The sequence below is a fragment of the Phocoena sinus genome, chromosome 10 (assembly GCF_008692025.1).
Source record: "Phocoena sinus isolate mPhoSin1 chromosome 10, mPhoSin1.pri, whole genome shotgun sequence".
Taxonomy (NCBI): Eukaryota; Metazoa; Chordata; class Mammalia; order Artiodactyla; family Phocoenidae; genus Phocoena; species Phocoena sinus.
Genome location: NC_045772.1, coordinates 76,583,370 through 76,605,575, shown reverse-complemented (window position 1 = coordinate 76,605,575; position 22,206 = coordinate 76,583,370). Strand labels below are relative to the sequence as shown.

The following is a 22,206-nucleotide window of genomic DNA, read 5'->3' as shown; positions in this document are numbered from 1 at the left end:
AGAAGTTTCAGACATCATTGAGGGGGATTAGAAAGAAGGACAGAGGATTTAAAAAGTCCTTTCTGGGAGGCTCAAAATCACAACTCATGACCTATCAGCTCTTCTGACTTTAAGGCAGATTCAGTTAGTAGGGCTATTTAAAGATTTTTCTAGTTCATGCTGAGAAGTTACACAGAAGTATCTTGTCTCCTCTTGTTTCTGTGTGTTGTGAAACTCATTTCCCTCGGAAAGTTTTTTACTCTGTGATTGTTTGCACTTTGAAAGACCAGATTCTTTTTTTTTTTAATTGAGATATAATTGACATATAACATTATATTAGTTTCAGGTGTGCAACAGCCAAATTCCCTATTCTAACCTGCAAGGTAGGCACAGTATCTGAGTATGTCTCCAGTATTGCCTATCTCTCTAATGTAGTCTTAGGCCATCTCCCTTTTACTTAATCAGCCTCAGCCTCTGATTTTTTTTTTTTTAAACATCTTTATTGGGGTATAATTGCTTTACAATGGTGTGTTAGTTTCTGCTTTATAACAAAGTGAATCAGCTATACATATACATATGTTCCCATATGTCTTCCCTCTTGTGTCTCCCTCCCTCCCACTCTCCCCATCCCACCCTTCCATCAGCCTCTGATTTTTATTCTTTGCACTCACCAAGCTCTTTTCTGCCTTAGGTTTTTACATATGCTGTTCCCGCTCCTTAGAAAGCAATTCCTCTACATTTTGCATATCCGATTCCTCCATGTTCCTTAGATACTAATATAAAATCACTTCTTCAGAGAGATCTCCATTGATTATCCTGTTATTTCTTTTTTCTACCTCAATTTTATCCTTATTTTTCTTTAAAAACTTTAAAAAACAAACACACAGATGCTGCTTATTAGGTGTTAAATACTATTCTATTCACAACAATCTCATTTGTAGATTAAATTATTATCCCTTCTTTAAGGATGAGGCAACTGGTGGTCCAGTGGGTAAGACTCCATGCTCCCAATGCAGGGGGCCCAGGTTCAATCCCTGGTCCCTGGTTGGGGAACTAGATCCCACATGCATGCTGCAACTAAGAGTCCACATGCTGCAACTAAGAAGCCCACATGCTGCAACTAAAAAAAAAAAAAAAAAAAAATGCTGCATGCTGCAACTAAGACCCGGTACAGCCAAAAATAAATAAATTATAAAAAAAAGAAGAAGGATGAGGCAACTGAGGCACACACAACTAATAAGTGGTGAATTGGGATTTGACCCAAGCAGACTAAGCTTGTGCTCTTAATCACTATGCTGTATCCTGCCTGTCAATGTCACAATTTGGAATTATTGTATTAATTTGTCTTTTTTGTTGTTGCTGTCTGTTTTTTATTCATGTTATTGTCTGTTCCTCCCAGAACATAAGCTCCATGAGTCAGGGACCCTTGAGCACTGACATCTTATTGGTCATTGATTTCACAACGCCTAGTGTTGTAGCTAGGACATAGTGGGTACTTTATAAACATTGGTTTAATGAATGAATGAGAGCAAGAGAAAGCAATATTCATGCTGACAAAGTTGGTGAAAAGTTGGTTTGAGGTGCTAGACCACAGCAATACAATTTTTCCCTAAATATTTGTTAGAATGTCGCATAAATGATTGGAGGCTGCTAGGATAAAGAAATATGAAGGAACCCTGCTTCTAGAAATGATTTAAGAAATTATTTTCTTGATACTTGTCATTGATTTATATACACATATATATGTATGTGTGTATATATGATATGTATGACATATATAGGAAGAAAGAGAAATATTAACTGTGCAGTACTGGAAGAGTATGATGTATAAGGAAATGTTTACTTTTTTTCAAGTTTAATACGAACATAGAAAGGATCAAAGTTGTAATAAACACAATCTTAAAGTATTAAAATAGTGTACATGCCTGAATGAAGTCAGGCTGAATATATTAACAAAAATATATCAGTCAGAAAAATGGGGCAGGATGGAGCATAGGGAATGGGTGGCAATAGAAACTCAGAAAAAGAAAAGTCACAGAAGAAAACTCCATTCTTAGTTCTATCCAAAGGAAGGGGAGACACAAGCAATCTACTCCAAGTATTATGACCCCTTTGAAGGGCTGTGCTTATACTTTGTGGAGTGAGGGACCGCCAGGGCATCCTGGGAAGAAGACAGTTTTAGCTAACTGCAATTACAGGCTTCCTCTCTCTTCAGCAGTTCATGGTCATTCATCATTGTGACAGAGAATGGGCACTACAGGAACACACAGGGGTGGGAAGGGGCGTCTCAACTGCAATGAGAGCAAGGCTGCACAGGTGGAATGGAATTCACGGTGGTCCAAAGTTTCAAGTGTTTTCTTTCTTCCTTTCCCCCTTTCCCTTTCCTTCCCTTCCCTTCTCTCTCTCTTTTTTTTGATCAATCACAAGAGAATATTCTGTTGTAATTGTGAGCATGTGGAAGGAATCTTTCTTTGTCTGTTTTTGGAGACAGTGAAAATCACATCCAGAGAACCTATTAGTCAAGGCTTTGTAAGGACACTGTCATTTGCTCTTCCACACCATCAACCACTGCTTTTTTTTTTTTTCTTTACCCTGGGCACAACAATGGGAGAGTCCTGCATTCTAACTCAGAAAGAGCGTGTGTGTGTGTGTGTGTGTGTGTGTGTGTGTGTGTGTGTTTGAACACCTCTTGGCCACTGAGAAACAGCTCTGTGACAAGTGCCACCAGGAGACAGGGAAGGAAGTGGTCAGATCCTTGATCTATTGATCCCACAGCCTACGAGTTACACAGAAATAGCTCTTTTTCTGCTCCTATTGCTTCCTTTCTTCTTGGTTGTTCTCTATTCTCATCTCTTCTTCATTCTTCACCCTCTTTCATTCTGACTTTGCCTTCATCTCCTTTTGTGACTCTTCATCATCACTCTTTGCATTGATTAAGGTGGTCATTTTACGAGCATATAATATGTAGTTATTGGTTTTGTTTTAGTAATGAGTGAAGGTGAAGCCAACATAATGATTCAGGTTATGGCTGTGGAGTTATGATTAAATTTTGGCTTCACCACTTAAAAGTTGCCTGACTTTGGGCAAATCGCTCAACTTTCCTGTGCCTTTCTTTCACTACCTGTAAATTGAGGATAATGGTTCCTACCTCAAAGAGTTGCTGTTAGGACGGGAGAAATTACATGTACCATACTTCAAAGAAAGCTTAGCGCGTGGGCTCCAGAACTATAAGCTCTTATTATTTTAAGAATATTTATTGAAGGGTACTGTTGATACTGTATAGAGGGAATTTCATGAAGTTTTCCTTTATAGAAGAATCCATAGAGTAGAACTACTGGGGCAAGAAATAATTGTACCCAGAGGCTTCTGGGTGCATGCATTATAGAGATCTTTTTCTGAGTAGTGATGTTGTGATAAGCTGGGCACAGAAAGCTTGGGTGAGGGCAAGCAATCTTTGGAAAAGACTGTCCTGTAATAAGGTTACTTGGAAAGAGCGTGAGGTGAACCAGGCCATGTAGGGAAAGGATGGGAGAGATGGGAAGAGGAAGGAGGCGGAAGGGGCGGAAGCGGGAGCGTTGGGCGGGGGCGTCTGGAAGGCTTTGGAAGCACAGCGTTTGGGTGCAGAAGGCCAGGGAAGGATGCCGCGAGCCCAGGGGGTGAGAAGGAGGATGCGCGGGCCCCGAGCGCGTTAGTTACTGTTTGCTTCTCTTTGAGCAAGGCGCCGATTCCAGTCAGCTTCCTGAGCTTGGGCTCACGTCGTAGTGAGAGAGCCGGGCGCTTAAGCCATTCTCCGGGGCCTCGACGCCCACCCGGGCAAAGCCCTGGGAGGAATTCCTGCCGGCGGCGAGCAGGGCGGGCCGGGCCAGGCCTGGCTGGGGGTCCCTCCCCGCGCGCGGGGCCGCTCCCCGCGCGCGTCCGGCCGACTAGGCATCGGTCCCGCGCACCCGCGGTACCGCCCGGCGGGAGGCGCCTCCGGAGGTTTCCGTCTGGTTCCTGCCCCTCCCCCCGCGCCGACTCCGTCCGCCTCCCCGCCCCCCGTTCGGAGCCCCGGCCAGGCGCGGAGGGAGGGAGAGGGCCGACGCCGCATCATTCCGCACCCGCTGCAGCGCGGCCGGACGGAGCAGGTGGAGCGGGCGGGCGCGGCGAGCCGGAGCGCGGGGCCCGAGGAGACTGCAGTGACGCTGCCCGGAGACATGGCGACTGTGCGTCTCTGAATAAGCAGAATCGGAGCCCCTCGCAGCCTCCGGCCGCCGCAGCCTGGCCATGCCGCACGGCTGTTGACCGCACGCAGGGGCCGGCCCGGAGGACACATGCCGCAGCAGCTGCCGCCTCGCCTCTGATCCTCTCCCCTGCATTCTCCATGTTGCATTTCTCGCCGGTTTCTCAGGCGGTGTAACCGCGGCTGCCGGAGGGGCAACCGGGGCATTGCTCTGCTCGCACATCCAGCCACACGTTTCTTTTCCATTTTCATCCTTCCCTCCTTAGTTCCTTTTCCCTTCCCCCGCCTGCTTTGCATCCATCTCCCACACCCCGTTACCCGCTCCTGCCTCCATCCGCCGGGGCTATGGCCGCGGAAGAGGTATTGCAGACTGTGGACCATTATAAGACCGAGATAGAGAGGCTGACCAAGGAGCTCACGGAGACGACCCACGAGAAGATCCAGGCGGCCGAGTACGGGCTGGTGGTACTGGAAGAGAAGCTGACCCTCAAACAGCAGTATGACGAGCTGGAGGCTGAGTATGACAGCCTCAGACAGGAGCTGGAGCAGCTGAAAGAGGTGAGTTACCTGTCACCTCTTCCCTGCTCGGCCCGGTCCCCCTCCCTCAACTCCCACCCATCATTTATAAAGAAGTCGGAAAGGATGCTATTGAAAGGACTGTTTCTTTGTCTTAGAGCTCTTTGTAGATAAGAGAAGATTGAAAGAGTCCATTGTTTCACCCCCAAGAGAGAAATTGCCCAGGAAATGAATGTATAAGCTGGAATTTGGGAGGCGATGGCTGTTCAGGCTGTGCGAGAGGGAGATTCATAAGAGTCCTCAAGCCTCAGCACTCTAAGGCGACATTCAGCTGGGCTGGAATGCGTAAATCAAACTTCTCAAAACTGCTGTTATATCACGTCCAGGTTTCAGTAACAATCCCATAATCCACAAAGTCGATGAGTGGGTTTGTGTTGAGGACCCACGGTTTCAGGTTGTAGAACCTATGGTACCTCAGCCTTCTGCTGAGCATAACCACTCCTTGAGGAGATTGGAACTGTTATTAGGAGAACTCCTTGCCAATCCCGTTTGACAAAGACTTGAGCTATCTTCATTCTCCTTGTCTTTAGTTATTCTTGTCATCTGGCAGCAGGAGAAAAACAACTCTACTGCTGGGTGTTGCTGCTGCCTTGATTTCACCTCTGAGTGAGGGTGGGCCATGCCCAAAGTCTTAAAAGGTCACCCTGAACAGGGAAAATTTAATTCCCCTACAAATGGTGTGAAAGAATGGTATATATCAGATGCGTGGGTAGCCGTGCTTTCACGTAAGGCTCCTCTGTTTGAAATGACTGTATGTATAAAACCAGAATGTCACAAATGGGCCATGTATATATAACACTTGTCCTCTTTGATCTTTTGGTATTTGGCTTCTTTTAAAGACTGGCTAATGTATTAGAAGAAAATAAGTAGTGAATATCAAAAATTTAGAAGAATATACATATTGTTGAAGGAACTCAGTCTCTTTTACCCAGTTCCTGGGGTACTATGGGTAGCATAAATGTAAATGTACACACCGCTTTTCTATGTGGCATGTCTTTATTTTTAGGTGCATATTGGCATTTAAAATTTGCTATATACACGTTTTTATTCTTATGTACTCAAACAGTTTTTCAAGGGGTGTCTTGTGTTATTACATTTAAAAAACATGATTTATGACAGATCTAATCAATTTGCCTTCTAATTTAGTACATAATATGGTAAGCATTTATAGTTTCAGGTATGTCTTATTTTTATTCTGATGCCTAGATGCCAGAAAATAAACATATGGTAAAAACCCCAATTAGAAATCTGATTTTTTGTGCGTTAGGCTGTACATTTCTAGTTCATTTTGTTGTTGTTTTGTTTTGATTTACCATGCACACGTCTGTTAACTACAGCTGGACTTAATGGTATTTTCCAACTTAGATTAGGTCTTAAGCTGATATGTTTAAATTCAGTGATGCTAAACCTTGTGAAGTCAGGAAGGTGATGGTAATTTTCAGAGATGTTTTGATGTTGTCTACACTTATCAACACTGCTTTACCAAGACAAGGAAGTGCAAACCAGGCAGTGTTAGCTACCACCTCCTTGATAAAGATGGTAGACTTAATTTAATGAAATGGACTTTAACTGTTAACTGGCCTTCCTGCTTGATTCAAACAACCCTACTAGGGTTTTTCTGTGTCATTGTATTCATCGTGCATAGTAAACCTTAATGCAATTATCTTTTGCCTTTACTAGACCATGAGCTCTTAAGGCAAGGAATCTGTCTTAATTTATTTTGCATCCAAAGTCTTTAACACAAAGCCCAGCACATAGTGAGCATACAATAAGTATTTTATGAAAGAATAAATTTATACTGGAAGAAGATATACTTTATCAAGCATTCACTAGTGCATATTGGTTAGTGTCAGAGAAAGACTAAGAAAATTGAGGAGTATAGGAAGTGATTAGTATTAAACACGACCTGTATTACTTTCATCAGCAGTAATAGGAAAAATGGCAAAAAATGTTTCGTAAGAATGGTGTAACAGTGTTTTCTTAATAGAGAATAATGCAAATACCAATTTAATTTTTTTCTGTAAAACAGTGAGGTGTATTTTGTTCTGTACAGCAGGAGGTTAATAAAAGTTTATCAGGATTATTTTCGCCAAATGATACTTGTTTACATATGTATTTTGAGTTGCATTTGGCATAAATATAATTTAATTTTATGTTCCCAATGAACTGGCTTCTACTGTTATATAAACATGTATTTTAAGGTAATAAAAAAATCATTATATTGATTATTTGATAGTGAGACCTGTGATTTTGATCCTTTAAACATGATGTATACTTTAGTTGGGAGTATTATTTAAATGAGCTAAATCAGTCTCAGTAATGTTTCTTGTTTGAAAAGTAAATCCAAAATAATTGTGCGAACTAAGATATTGCAGTGATGATATCATATAGAAGCCATTTTTGAAAAACGCGTTTTGTTAGCGCTCTGATTTTTCAAAAGGAAGTTTTGTTCATTCGCAGGTATATATAGGAAATGATGTTCTTGCTCTAGACTATAAAACCAAGTATAAAATCTTTGGTTTATTTCCAGGCTGTTTCAACAGATATGATTCATTTAAAAGTAATTGGACCAGTTTATGGGAATGTCAACAGAAAAATACTGTGCTAAGTCCAAGCTGGACGTTAGTAATTTGCAGTGTCGCGACACGGCTGTCTCTAAGGTCATGTTGTTTTCACGAGTCAGCACCCAGCAATGCTGCTGCCCTCCTTCCCAGGCTGTATACAGCTCTGACAATAATGCAGGTGAGCAGTATTGCTGAAGATGTGTAGAATCAAGATGATGAATTCATTAATTTTTTTCTAGTTATTTTCTTACCTAAGTCTGGATTGCTCTTTGGCTTGGCCTCATACCATTAGGGCTCTGCCCGGTGCCTACATGACTACTGTAATTCTGAAAAAACACACTTGAAAGGAAAGTACTAATGATGTGAAAAGAATGACTTCTGACATCATCATAATGTTCTCCTTTTCATTATCTTTGGGGAGCTGGACAAAGCACATGTCCACTAGAATACTTAATCACGGCTTTGTGATTTCATGAATAATGATTGCTTTTCAGTGGCCTGGGGGGCACCCATGCCCAGTTATGTTCAGGGCCTGGCTGATTGTATGTTTGGGATATGTGTAAATCAGCACTGTTCCTGTCACCCAGGCCAAAATAGTGTTTGAAGAAGAGTCTTCTCTACAATAATTTGAAACTTAAAAATAAACATTCATTAAAAAAAAAAAACCTAGAATTTAAGGTTTTTGTTTTGTTGTGTTTTAAAAATGTTTTAAATTGAGAATGTAGGAAAGTTTTAAAAGATCCCCTTAGAAAGAAATGATTCAGCATTCCTGGTAACATTTTAGAAAACATGTCCATGTGACAACTTTAGAAAAGTTTTGCAGCTGGGATACAGTGGACTGTCTACTAAGAATCTTCAACTCATTTCCTTGCTCATTTTCTCAACCTGATACTAAGGATAGACACCAGCTGCTGAGGAAGCACTTTGTGGACACAGAGCAGCTTTTCATCTTAGAGCCAACCTGATGCTTTTTCAGGACTATAGTTAAATCATTCAAGAAATAAACACTGAACTTACATACTTTTAGAGATTGTCACATTAGGGACCTGACAAAAGCCATTTACCTGAATTCATCCTTAAACAGAACTAATTTTTTTCCTCTTATGCTTAGACAGATTGTTAGTTTCTCTTCTCTTTGTAAATTCTAAATCATAAAATCATATGGGGAACCCCCCCATATTTCTTTTCCAGTCTATGAATAAACATAGAGAAAGTTAACATTGAGTTTATTTATCTAAGCTAGTATTTTTATCTCTTGTTGTTTTTAAAGAAGACATGTTATACTTATCACATTTATTATCAAATTAATTAAAACATCTAAAGTATATGAATGTATACTTTTGGAAAGTGTTTATAAGCAACCTCAACAAACAAACATAATCACTTTAATCATATTTTTTTTTGACCCAGTTTCTCTAACTTGTACCATTTTTCCTTTTTATTTCAACTCAAGATTTCATCCCTGGCAAAGTTATTTTTCAGATACCATTTAGCAAGATTTTATAATCTCTCATCACATTAATCATATTTGCATGAACATGTACAGCAGCCATGGTTTGAAGATTTTTTTCAGAATTTCATGCTTACAAATATTCTTCCCTATCTTCCCAATAAATATACTTGTACTTTATGGATATTGCATTCCAAATTTGAAAATATGATAATTAACTTGCATGTTGAAATATATCGAAAAGGCTTTCTTACACCTAAGATTTTACCTGTAAACATGGCTTTGAAGGAGAGAAGGGCATGAAGAGGTGCATAGTCTGACTGTGCACCTAATTCATTATGCTAGACTTCCCCGGCTCTCCAGTGATTAAGACTGTGCTCCCAAATGCAGGGGACACAGGTTTGATCCCTGGTTGGGGAAGATCCCACATGCCGCATGGCATGGCCAAAAAAAAACATACAAAAAAAAATTCGTTATGCTAAAGGAGAAGTAGCAGGAGATGAAATTGGGAAAGTGGCAGTGGCCGTATTTTGTTTTAGGGATGGGGAACCATTAAAAGGAAATGAAAGGAAACAGTAACTGTGTTTGGTGCCTTACATTTTATCTCATTTAATCTTCAAAGTAACTCAGAGGCTTATTGCCTTTTTTTACAGATAAGAAAATAATTAAAGTAATAAAGCATTGAACTATGTATACAGCCCCACTTAGGACTAGGCACTTTGCATGCCTTATCGGTAATTCTTATAGCAATCCTTTTACAAGGTAGATATGGCTTGCATCATACAGAAGAGAAAACTTGGTCTTAGAGAGGCTATGGATCTTTCTCAAGGCCACAAAGCTAAGTGGTGAAACCTGGTTCAGGAAGAAGCCCACTTTCTTTGCACCTTACTACCCTGAGATGCTCAAATACCTCAGTCAACATGCAATTTAGAAGGTCATGGTATTGGTCGTAGAGGGTGGATTGGAGCTGTGCAGGGGCAGTAGGGGTAGTGAGGGGAGGACAAACCTGAGGGCTCTTTAGGAGGTGTAGGGTGGAACACGGTGTTGGATGTGACTGGGTGTGGAATGTGAGGAAGAGAGTAGATTTGAGAATATCAGGATGGATTAGAAGGTGGTTCCATTCACAAAGGAAGGTTCTACGGGGAAAGAGCAGTTTCAGAGGGTAAAGTTGATGCCTGAGTTATATGAGGTTTTTAAGTTCATGTTTTCTTTTTAGGAGAGGCATAAGTTGCATGATAAAATACTCAACTCTCAGTTTAATAAGACAAATGAATAATTTGTGCAATTGGTTGTCATTTTATTCAAACCTAATTTCCAGAATATGGAATATATGAACAGTTTAATGATGTTTTCACAGTTTGTTTGCATTCTTTTTTCTTTTTTAATTTTTATTTATTTATTTATTTTTGGCTCTGTTGGGTTTTCGTTGCTGTGCGCGGACTTTCAGTTGCGGTGACCAGGGGCTACTCTTCCTTGCGGTGTGCGGGCTTCTCATTGCGGTGGCTTCTCTTGTTGCGGAGCATGGGCTCTAGGCACGTGGGCTTCAATAGTTGTGGCTCGCGGGCTCTAGAGTGCAGGCTCAGTAGTTGTGGTGTACGGACTTAGTTGCTCTGTGGCATGTGGGATCTTCCCGGACCGGGGCTTGAACCCACATCCCCTACATTGGCAGGCGGATTCTTAACCACTGCGCCACCAGGGAATCCTGTTTGCATTCTGAATTGAGAGATGTATAAACTCATAAACAATGGGCAAGAAGCTGGCCTGGCACAGTGAGGAAAACCAGCCCTTGCAGACCTCTAGGGTTAAGGGTGCTGGAACCAACATCACTCACCCCCCACTGACTGATAACTTGAGAGTACATTACCACTTTTACTTTTTTCTTTCTTTTTTGGCCGCAAGAGTTTGATTGCCCTTTAAAGGGCGATTACCATTGTGGGGCTTCCCTGCTGGCACAGTGGTTGAGAGTCCGCCTGACGATGCAGGGGACACGGGTTCTGCCCCGGTCTGGGAAGATCCCACATGCCGCGGAGCAGCTGGGCCCGTGAGCCATGGCCGCTGAGCCTGCGCGTCCGGAGCCTGTGCTCCGCAACGGGAGAGGCCACAACAGTGAGGCCCGCGTACCGCAAAAAAAATAAATAAATAAATTACCATTGTGTAATTATGACAATTTGTGGCAACAATCCCAGTTGGATAAAAGCATAGACAAATAAATAGTTTCCCCTTCCTCTCCTCCCAGTTCTGTCTCTATTGCTAATACTCTGGTGCGTATTCTCTTATACTTGTTTTAAATAACTTTAAACATGTGAATCCACATGCACGCTTCTTTGTTGTTCTTATTCTTTAGTTTTTATAAAAATGGACTCATGCTGTACGTATTACTCTGTAACGTGACATTTTTTATTTAATAGTATATCCTTTCAAAATGCAGATATTTCTAGGACAGGGCCGTATTTTTAAGGCACTGGCGTTTCAAGTGTGAAGCAAATGGGACTGATCAGGGAAGAAAACCAGAGAGCTTCAGGGAGTGTGGTCGGCACTGGAGAACAGGAGAGGTGGGGAGGTGGCCCAGGGTCTGCCCTCAGGATAGCTTGGGTGGCCCTGTGAGAGAGAAAACTAGTGTAGGTGTGTGTGAAAGAAACTGATGGGATTTGTTTGGTTGGCCCATGGCAGGCCTGTGATATACCAAGGGAAAAGATGGGAAGTTTTATGGGTGAACCGGAAGCGATTTTGGTTCCTTGTCTACTTGGCTGGTGTCAGACCTACATGGACACCATAATAGGTGGCTGGTTTCCAGGACCGGCAAGAACTGGACAGTGTGGCCACATCCTATCCATGCTGGGTCTTGGGGAGAAGCCAGGATGATGCAAGCAGTTGGGTCTCATTATGTTAGCCCATCTTTGCCCTGTGACAGTTGAGTTTTTTTGTTTTTAACTTTTCATAAAAATTATTTTTATTATTATACTATTTTGGTTGTAATTGTAAAGATAATTTACTTTTATTGACGACAATAAAGTATACAAAGGTATGAAGAAAATTAAAACCACCCATAATTTTTATTAGTCCTATGTTTTTAATCTACATTGTCAACTATTTTACATTATATAACCAATCAGAATTTTTTTTTTTGCTTTAGATTGTCCATTACTACTTTTTTGTCCATTACTTCTTTTTCTTTAAACACAGCCTTCATCAGAGGCATGTCCATTACTTCTTGTTCTGTTACATTTATTCATTCAAAAGTTTTTCTGAGTGGCTACTGTGTTGACACTATGCTGCTTGCTGAAGATAAAAGGTTGAGCAAGACAGACAAGATGGAGCTGCCTGAATGGAGCTTACGGGGAGATAGTCAGGAAGCACACACGCATGTCAGATGTGAGAAATGCCATGAGTGAAGAGATCGGGGCTGGCTGGGAAAAGCATGGTCAGGAAAAGCCCCTCCCAGGAGGTGACGTTTGAGCCCAGACCTGAATGATGAGAATGAGCCAGTCATGTGGAGATTGAGGGAAGTGATTTTTTAGGAAGAGGGACAAATACAAAGATTGTGGAACTCTGTTGGTAGTTGTTAGGGGAAATGGTGGGTGACCATGCCCTGTAAAAATAACCATTCATATAAAGAAGATGTGGTACAATGGAATACTACTCAGCCATAAAAAAGAATGAAATTTTGCTGTTTGCAACAACATGGGTGGACCTGAAGGGTATTATGCTTAGTGGAATAAGTCAGACAGAGAAAGACAGATACTGAATGTTATCATTTATATGTGGAATCTAAAAAATTAAATGAATGAATGTATCAAAACAGAAACAGACTCACAGGTATAGAGTACAAACTAGTGGTTACCAGTGGAGAGAAGGAAGTGGGGAGGGGCAAGACAGGGATAGGGATTAAGAAGTACAAACTACTATGTATAAAATAAATAAGCTACAAGAATATATTGTGCAGCACAGGGAATATAGCCAATATTTTATAATAACTTTAAATGGAGTATAATCTGTAAAACTTTTGAATCACTATGTTATACACCTGAGAACTAATATAATATTGTAAATCAATTTTACCTTAATAAAAAAAGGAAAATTAAAAAAATCACCATTCATTTGAAAAATGACCATCCATAAAGTAGTGTATTGCCTTTAGATTCTTCACGTGAGATTTTGGAACTGGACATCAGAAGTATTTGTGCAGAGCTTAGATCCCTCTGAGGTCTTCTTTTTGAAGAGGTGACTTTCAATACAGATTACTCATTAGGATCAGCTGGGTGATTTATAAAACTACTGCTGCCTGGACCCCACCCTGAGACAATTCAAACAGTCATGGGAGGTGGAGAGGGGCTTCAGTATATTAACCCCACTCCCCTCATAGGTGCAACTAGGGCTGAGAGCCTCTCTCCTAGAAACTTCCAACTCTAGGAGTAAATGACTCCATAGGAATAGAAGTGTTTGGTAAGAAAAGCTGGGAAGTCATAAGCCATGAGGTATGTAAACCTCAATGTCACAGTCTTTTTACTTCTCCGTTTTCTATAAATGAAGACACTTGGGAAAGCCTTTCAGAAAACCAACAAATGTCATCAAAAACTTAACTATGTTAAAATGTAAAATAGATAGCTAGTGGGAAGCAGCTGCATAGCACAGGGTGCTTTGTGACCACCTAGAGGGGTGGGATAGGGAGGGTGGGAGGGAGGGAGGGAGACACAAGAGGGAGGAGGTATGGGGATATATGTATATGTATAACTGATTCACTTTGTTATAAAGCAGAAACTAACACACCATTGTAAAGCAATTATACGCCAATAAAGATGTTAAAGAAAACAAAAAAACAGAAAAACTTAACTATGTTAGACAATTAAGATGCATGCTAAAAGTATATAATTTTCGATCCTTCAAGGTTGTTTGAAGCTTCCTTTAAAAGTTATTTGTCTCCTTTGTTGTGTCTGTTTTGTTGCTCTATTCTGTTTGCAGTTGTTTATGCCAGCTTTACAAATTCATAAATAGAATATTAGAAAAGAATTGCTTTGATGGATTGATCTTTAACTTCTGAGGTTATTTTCACTTGTTCTTTTGGTTATACATGCTTACTGTTTTCAAATATTATTTTACAGAGAAAAAGCACTACACTAAAATGTAGTATTTATCTGGTATGTTTCTATCTTTATATTTAGAAATGAAAAAAAGAAACCTGTTTACATTTATGGGAAGTACACAGTAACAGTAGCAATTTCCTTAAGAATGTTTTGTTGCGCAGTTTGGTGTGGGTCTGTAAATAGAAGGTTCAGAATGATGGGTCTTTGTTTTTCTCCGGCATACTGCAGACTAATGTGGAATCAAATGCCACTGCTGAAGAGCTCTTAGCCATCAATTTTTTAAATTGAAAGAGGTTTATATTATAACATGAATGTGCTTTGTTGATAAGCCTCACTGATTGCCATTCTCTAGATAGTTTTAGGAGATTTTTTGAAGTTGACCTCCATGTGAGGTAATTAGATGGAGACAGGATAAGTGTAATTTTGTACATGGCTTCTTTTGATGAACTGAAGACACTACCATCTTACAGATTATCTTTTTGGCATACATGGCCATTTTTCCCCCTTTAAATCATTATCTGACATTCTTTCTGCTAATGCTGGTATGTGTGCTGAGCCTTTAAGCTCAAAACCTCAAGGAAATATAATTAGGAAGAAAAAGCAACCACTAGAGGGAGAGAAAAAAGGATATAACACACTTGAAAACTAATTATAAATGCTTTAAAATTGTTGGCCCTTTGGATTATATTTTTAAGTTGATAAATGTTATTAGTGTTGGTGATTCACAATTAACTATGGTTTAATGATCTCATTCTAATGATCTGAACAACAAAAACCCCTTTCGTTAATATTTTAAAATAATTTAGAACTAGGACCCTTTTTAAAAAAGAATTATTTATTTATTTTGGTTGCACTGGGTCTTAGTTGCGGAAGGGGGGCTCCTTAGTTGAGGCTTGCTGGCTCCTTTAGTTGTGGCACATGTGCTCCTTAGTTGCGGCTGGTGGGCTCCTTAGTTGTGGCATGTGTGTGAGATCTAGTTCCCTGACCAGGAATCGAACCCGTGTGCCCTGCATTGGAAGGCGGATTCTTAACCACTGCGCCACCAAGGAAGCCCCACAATTACACTTTTAGACAATGGTTATAGTAAGACATTTCAGGAAATGACAATGCAAAGAACTGTCATCATTGATCAATTCCAAATGAAAACTTTTTAAGTTGCATTTTAATTTATGATGCTAATGTGATTTAGAAATATGGACACCAAAGTAAATATCATGAACAGGTAGGTCATTGCATAAAGCTAACTAAGGTTCACTCATTCTTTCTTACAAAAACAATATATTCAATACCTCCTATGTGTTAGGCACAGATCTAGGTGCTGAGAATACAGCAGAGACAAAACCCAGCAGGAATATCCATGCTCATGAAGCTTACATTCTGTGGGAGAATGGAAGGGGAGACAATAAACAAAATGAATAAGTGAAATAGAATGTTAGATGGTCCTAAATGCTACAGAGAAAAATAGAGCGTGAAAGGGGGGAGATGGCCTGTGAAGTGGGGAAGGATCAGAGAAAGCCTCCTTGAGAGGGACGGGCAAAGAGGCTGCGTGGCTGGAGGGGTTGGGGTGGGGTGTGAATAGTAGATGAGGTCAGAGAGGGAATGGGTGTCAGTGATGCAGCAGCTTTTAAATTGTTACCAGGACTGTGGCTTTTACTCTTGAATGATAGGGGAAACTTTTGGAGGATTTGAGAACAGGAGACCGTGTCCTACGCCTTTTTTCCCCCACACGTGTGTACATTCAAGGAGACTGTAACCTCCTTCAGGGAAAAGGAGATCAAATTAACCTGGTAGCTCATGAGATTTGTCGCATGCTTCTCCCTGCCTCCCCCACAGCGAGTGTGTAAGAGATGTCTGTGGTATTGCATTCATTTAGGCTGGAAGAAAAAGGTGAAGTAATTAAGACAGTTATTTTGAAAAGAGGTTGAACTAGACTACCTGTTTTAAAAGTAACCATTTGTTTGACCAATTAAATCAGTTTACTAAAAAAGATACTGTGTTAAAAAAAAAAAAGATACTGTGTTGACTTGCCTGGGTCCTTGAACCATAATCTTTACTTAACTTTCTTCTACTCTGTCCCTTATTCTGGACGATATGAGCCATTTAGTAGACCTTAGTCTAACGTGACATAAGGACAGTTTAACACTGTATTACTGGTTCTGTGCCACAGTTGATATTCTAGTTCCTGAGGGACTGGAATGGATGCTGGTCATTCATGCGTTCATTCATTCATGTATTAAATGTTAGAGAGCATCAGTTATATGCCAAGTTTATGCTGGGTGTACAAAAATGAGGAAAACGTCGTCTTATTTTTAAGTTAGTTATTTGCTGTTAGAGGCAAAAGACATGAACAAATGTGATTAAGGTGTTTTATTGGAAAGATCATGGGTTTTTGAGTCAGAACAAACTGTATTTGAATTTGGTTAGTAACTCTGTGATCTTAGGCTAATACTTAAAACCCTACGAATCTCACTTTCCTCCTCTGTAAAATGGAGGGAGATAGTAACTATAGATGTTAAAGAAAAATCCATCAAAAGCATTTAATGCAGCCCCTGACACCTCGTAAGCACCCGATAAATGATGGATGTGATGGTGATAATAATTCATAATAATAACAAAATAGTAAAAATAATAATGTGTTGGCTGTGCTTGATAGGACACCAAAGTGGAGGGCAGCAAACTCAAAGCAATCAGAGAAAAGTTTCTGATCAGGGCGACGTGTGAAGGGGCATGGAGAACAAGGAGGGATTTTCCAGGCAGATGAGGGGCAGTCCTTCAGGAAGAAGAAACAGCCTGCAAAGGAGGGAGGATTGCAGCGATCGTTGCTCTTCAGCATCTGTGTTGTTGCAGGTGGCATTTGAAATGGGATGACGGGTGGGAGATGGTTTGGGGGGAGGCGATGAAGGGCCTTGGAAGGAGGCTTGTCGGTTCCCCCACCTCGGCTCCGGCGTGGCTGACCATGGCAACGTCTGCCTGGGAAGGCTTTGCCCCTGAGCGCCAGGTCCCAATGACAAGATGAGAAGTACCTCCACCGAACAAGGGGTCTGGAAGTCTCTGCTGCTCCTGTGCCCCGTTTGGTGTGTTTTCGGGTTTGTTTTAGCCTCCTGGCCTCTTGTGAATTGGAGAGTGGCAGCTTCCCAGTCTTACCCCATTGTGACCAGGTTGCCTAGTTGCCCCTTCAGTGAGGGTCCTCAGTGCCACTGTCCTTCCGTGTGGCTGGGCTGCTTCTGCTCCTGAGAGCCCTCATCTCTCACCCACCCTCTGATTCCTGACTCCCTCTGCTCTGAGAGCCACAGGCCCTGCGGTCTTGACGTAGATTCTAACCTGTCGACCAGACCCCGCATGTTGAGCTCTGTCCATACTAGACTTAATATTTCCTCGCTCGTTGCCTTTGCTGTTTAGGACTCATGGCTCTTTTCCTCCTCTGTTGTCTTTTCTCTCAGTTGCCATTGATTCAGCTTCAACCTCCATTTTGCTGCTTTTCTACAAGTATCTCCCTTATGCCTCTGCAACGGGGTCAGGCCACTTGTGGGACTGCTAAGGAGCTTGATCTATATACCATGGGAAAAGCATCGACAGTGTCAAAGCAGGAGAGTAATATCATTAACTTTATGTTTGAAAACAGTGATTTTTGGCTTTGGATTCTGACTACAGTGGTCTAGGACCTCTGACTAACCCTTCTGCTGGGAACAATGAAAAATGCTAGAAAAAATATAAAACTAGCCTTTAAAATGTGTGAATGAATTGACTTCTTAGTAAGAATGCTCAGAGGCTACAACTGAATAAAAGCAAGAACCTTTAGATGTAAGCAGTACATCAACGCTTTTGCCTTGAGTGCATTTATTACCTGTAGCTCTATAAAAATTCTGCCCTTGGTTATTTTGTTCTTACCAGAGTCATGGGAAAAATAAATTTCTGCACTAATTCCCAATTAACTGGTCTATTTAATAATAAATAATATCATACAACTGTAAAATTTAAAACTTTTATGGAAAAGGCTCAGATGAAATATTAGCTAAGCTGGAATTCATTTCTTTTTATCAACTTATATTTTTTCATTTTTCATATTATGAAAAATGTAATTCTTCCTCTTCTTAAAAAAAAAACCTTCATAGTGTTATTTGTGTTCAGATAGTTCTAAATCAATAATTTTCTCCTTATGTTTATAGCTTAATTATATTTTCAAGTCAAAACTGTTTGAGGTTTTTCCCCTTTATAATCTAATATTAACAATATGGAGTAAAAATTCAGCAATCCAGCATCACATTTAAAACTCCCTGTTTAACATTAAAAAGTAAGACTTCTCCAGTCTCTTTTTCTCCTTGTATACTTTTCTTTCTCATCTTTTATCCCTTCACTTTCCATTAACTTTACACCAGAATATCAAGGATTTAATGGATCATGAAAGAATGAACTCTAATTAGGAGAAAATCCCTGGGAACATTTATTAAATGTCAATGTGGAGGAAATCTTCCTAAGCAAGATATAAAACTTAGAATCAAAAGGCAAGACTGACACATTTGGTTACATAGAAATTTTTTTGAAAACTGAGGTAGGCACCACAAACCAGAGTGGAATACAGACAACAGATTGGGAAAAAGAAAAAGCAACGTGATTGATTTACAAAGGATTATTATCCCTAGTATATAGCTACCCTGAGTTGATTGAAAACAACAATAATGCCGTAGAAAAAGGGGACAGACTATAAGACAAACAGAAGAGGGTTTGCAAATAATCAATAAACGTGTAAAAAGATGCTTGATATCGGTAGTCAGTGAATGCAAATTAAATAATAGTGAGTTTTCACTTTTCTACCAATCAACTTAGAAAAATTTTAAATATTGATAATATACAGTGTTGCCAAGTGTGTGGAAATGTGAACGTTCTTATACATTGTTTGTGGGAGTATGAATTGCTATGAGCTTTGAGAATGATTTGGCAGTTTGTATTAAGATATAAAAGGCACACAATACTTGTATACCAGTCCTCAAATACCATGCATCAAAGAGAAGCACTGGTTAGCATTTAGTATCTAATTAGACACTATCTAAATGTGTGGAACATAAAAGGAATCAGATTATACTCATTCTTCTTGCATATCCTAACAGATTTCTGTATGTTTAAATAAAATCATATCTTAAAATCTAGATGTAATTCCACACATCCCCTCTTATCACTTCTCCCTTAGCCCATTCCATAGACCTGGTTTGAACTTTTGATTTAGTGCTCTCGAAGTATTTTTTTTTTTAACGTCTTTATTGGAGTGTAATTGCTTTACAATGGTGTGTTAGTTTCTGCTGTATAACAAAGTGAATCAGCTATGCATATACATATAACCCCATATCTCCTCCTTCTTGCGTCTCCCTCCCACCCTCCCTATCCCACCCCTGTAGGGGGACACAAAGCACCGGGCTGATCTCCCTGTGCTATGCGGCTGCTTCCCACTAGCTATCTATTTTCGAAGTATGATTTTTAAAAAATTTATGTTGCATTATTTTTCTACTCTTCTTGGTCTTGAAAATATGTTTGTGAACATTCTTGACAAAAAGTGATGCTTATTCTCTCTTCGGGTGGATTCAGGAGTTGCTCCTCTCACAGTGAAGGGACCACCACCACCTATGCTTATTGTTGTCCTCAGAAGCAGTCATGCCACTGGACTCCTGACCCTATTGGCAGAAGAAGTAACACATATACTCTGAGGTTTACAAAAACTACTCATAGGAAAACCCTCTTTCACATTCTGTGAATGAGTTAAGTGATGACTTGGGAATTTTAAACTGTTACCTCTCCATATTTATGTATTTATGTAAAAATAAAAGTTGTGGCATGTAAAAACAACTCTTTGAGGGAGAGTCCATTGCAAAAAAGGAAAACGACATAGAAAAAAATAACTAGAAATGAAGGTTAGATGACACTGTATGTCAAAAAGAAGCTTTTCAAAAAAATTCCTAATCCTAAATAAGAAAAATTACTATGGACGTTTATTTATTTCACAGATGATTATTGAACACCTGCCATGTCCCAGGCATTGTAGTTAGGTGCTGGGGGTACAAAGTTCCTGCCCTCGGGGACTTGACATACCAGTGGGGGAGAAAAGCATAAAAGAGTAAGGAAATAAAGAAATAGTTTTGCATAATGACATGTGCTAAAAAGTGAAGAAAGCAGGGTAAAGGAATAATAAGACTGGCAGGTATGCCGGGTAGGCTATTTCAGAAATGAGGGCCAGGGCTTCCGTGAGTGCGGTGGTTAAGAATCCGCCTGCCAATGCAGGGGACACGGGTTCGAGCCCTGGTCCGGGAAGATCCCACATGCCATGGAGCAGCTAAGCCTGTACGCCACAACTATTGAGCCTGCGCTCTCTAGAGCCCTCGAGCCACAACTACTGAGCCCGCACGCCGCAACTGCTGAAGCCCGTGCGCCTAGAGCCCATGCTCTGCTGCAAGAGAAGCCACCACAATGAGAAGCCCGCGCAACGCAATGAAGAGTGGCCCCCGCTCGCTGCAACTAGAGAAAGCCCACACGCAGCAACGAAGACCCAACACAAACAAAAATCAATAAATAAATTTATAAAAAAAAAGAAATGAGGGCCAGACATGGCCTTTCAAAGGAGACGACATCTCAAGTGATGAGAACAGTGTCCGGGGCTGAAAGTAACTGCAAAGGTAAGGACCTTGAGGCTTGAATGAGCTTGGTGTTACTGGCATTTTGGGTGCAGTAGTCCTTTGTAGGGTAGAACTGTGCTGTGCATTGTGGGGCTGTGGGACTCCTGGAGGGTGGTGAGCATCCCTGGCCCTGCCCACGGTATGCCAGCGTGTCCCCACTCTTAGGTCATTGTGATTACAAAAGCACTGTTGCTGTACATCATGGTGACTATAGTTAACAACAGTGTCTTATATATTTGAAAGTTGCTAAGAGAGTAGATGTTAGTTCTCATCACAAGGAAGAAAATTGGAACTATGTGAAGGTGATGGATGTTGACTTATTGTGGTAATTATTTTGCAATTATACATATAACCAGTCACGTTGTACACCTAAAAACTGGTACAATGTTATGTATCAATTATATCTGAATTTAAAAAGTAAAAAATAATAAATAAATACAAAGAATAAACCAAAAAAAACACCCTCACACCTTCCAAACACCTCCTCTCCCCCCGAGGGTGGAGCCATACTACCCTCCATAGAGAACCCCTACAATATGGAGGGAGGGGCTGGTGTGGATGTTAGAGAGGAGGATGGAGCAGTGGACAGCGACCAGGACCTTGAGCCCTGGCAAGAAGTCTGGACTTTATTTCAAGCATAACGGGCAGCCTCTGGAGTGATGTGATCTGATAAATATTTCAGGAAGATCACTCTGGCTCTTCCTTGCAGACTGTCGAAGGAGTGAGCCAAGTGAAGAGGCTGTTGGCAGTATTAGGTGATGGTGGCTTGGGCTGGAGGAGATCTACTTGGGGGTGAGAGAAGAATGATTCAGGATGCATGATGAAGGACTTGCTAATTAATTGATCGGGAGAGCAAAAGAAAAATCAGAATGGCTCCCGTGTTTCTTTATAACAAGCTAAGAAGAATATAAAGAAATCATATGATGAGGTATGAAAATGAAGGAATAAATAATATTTCATGATTAAATTTAGGAGATGAAATATTCCATATTTATTTGAATTTGAAAATTCTCACGGATCCCGATTTTGATGCTTTGTTTAAAAAAGAATTTTAAAATATGTCTGCCAAAGCATTTAACATTTGGAAAGGATTCATGACTTGGACAGAAAAACAAGCATCATCCTATAGTTATTATACTCTGTGTTGTAATTTACTGGACTTAAGTTGGCTACATTTCATGATACACATTGTGTGTAGTCATATTTCTTCCTTTCATTACGAAGCTAAAATGTTGTCATTTTTCTTCCTAAAACTAAAACAAACTATCCATATATATACACTTCTGACATTCTGTGAAGGCAACCAACCCGCTCCATTTATTAAAATGGATGTCAGTATTTTTTAATCTAAAGAGTTAATCATTTATAGGAAGCAGTGTGTGTACTCTAGATTAGAAACATGGAGACTGGGGCATAAATATATCCTTAAACTGAAATTAAAGTAAAAAATGTGACTAGTACAAATAACAGCTTTCTTTCCCCTCTGCTGTGGATCTCTTGACTTGCTTGCAGTGCTAGATCACACTGTAGTCCCTGAGGGCCAGGGAGGCAAGTGTACCAGACTATGAAGAAGCTGATGTGACTTTAGTCTGCATTAACAGAAACACTGTCCAGGATGTGATGGTAAATGTCTGTCCATCCGCTCCTGGAATATTGTGTTCTAGGTATAATGATCCAG

At 40.5% G+C, this 22,206-nt stretch overlaps 1 protein-coding gene across 4 annotated transcripts in view; it reads left to right on the top strand.

Annotated features, from left to right (window-relative positions):
* The first annotated feature begins 3,886 nt into the window (after positions 1-3,886).
* The window catches only part of BICD1 (BICD cargo adaptor 1), a 213,136-nt gene continuing 194,816 nt past the window's right edge, over positions 3,887-22,206 (top strand). The window contains exon 1 of one of the 4 annotated variants that reach the window (XM_032646745.1): positions 3,887-4,756. In XM_032646745.1, coding sequence (XP_032502636.1) covers positions 4,544-4,756 — 213 coding nt within the window. In that variant the 5' untranslated portion in view covers positions 3,887-4,543. Of the gene's footprint in view, positions 4,757-7,422; positions 7,517-22,206 lie in introns of those variants that run through there. The other 3 variants (XM_032646743.1, XM_032646742.1, XM_032646744.1) reach the window with 3 other exon arrangements.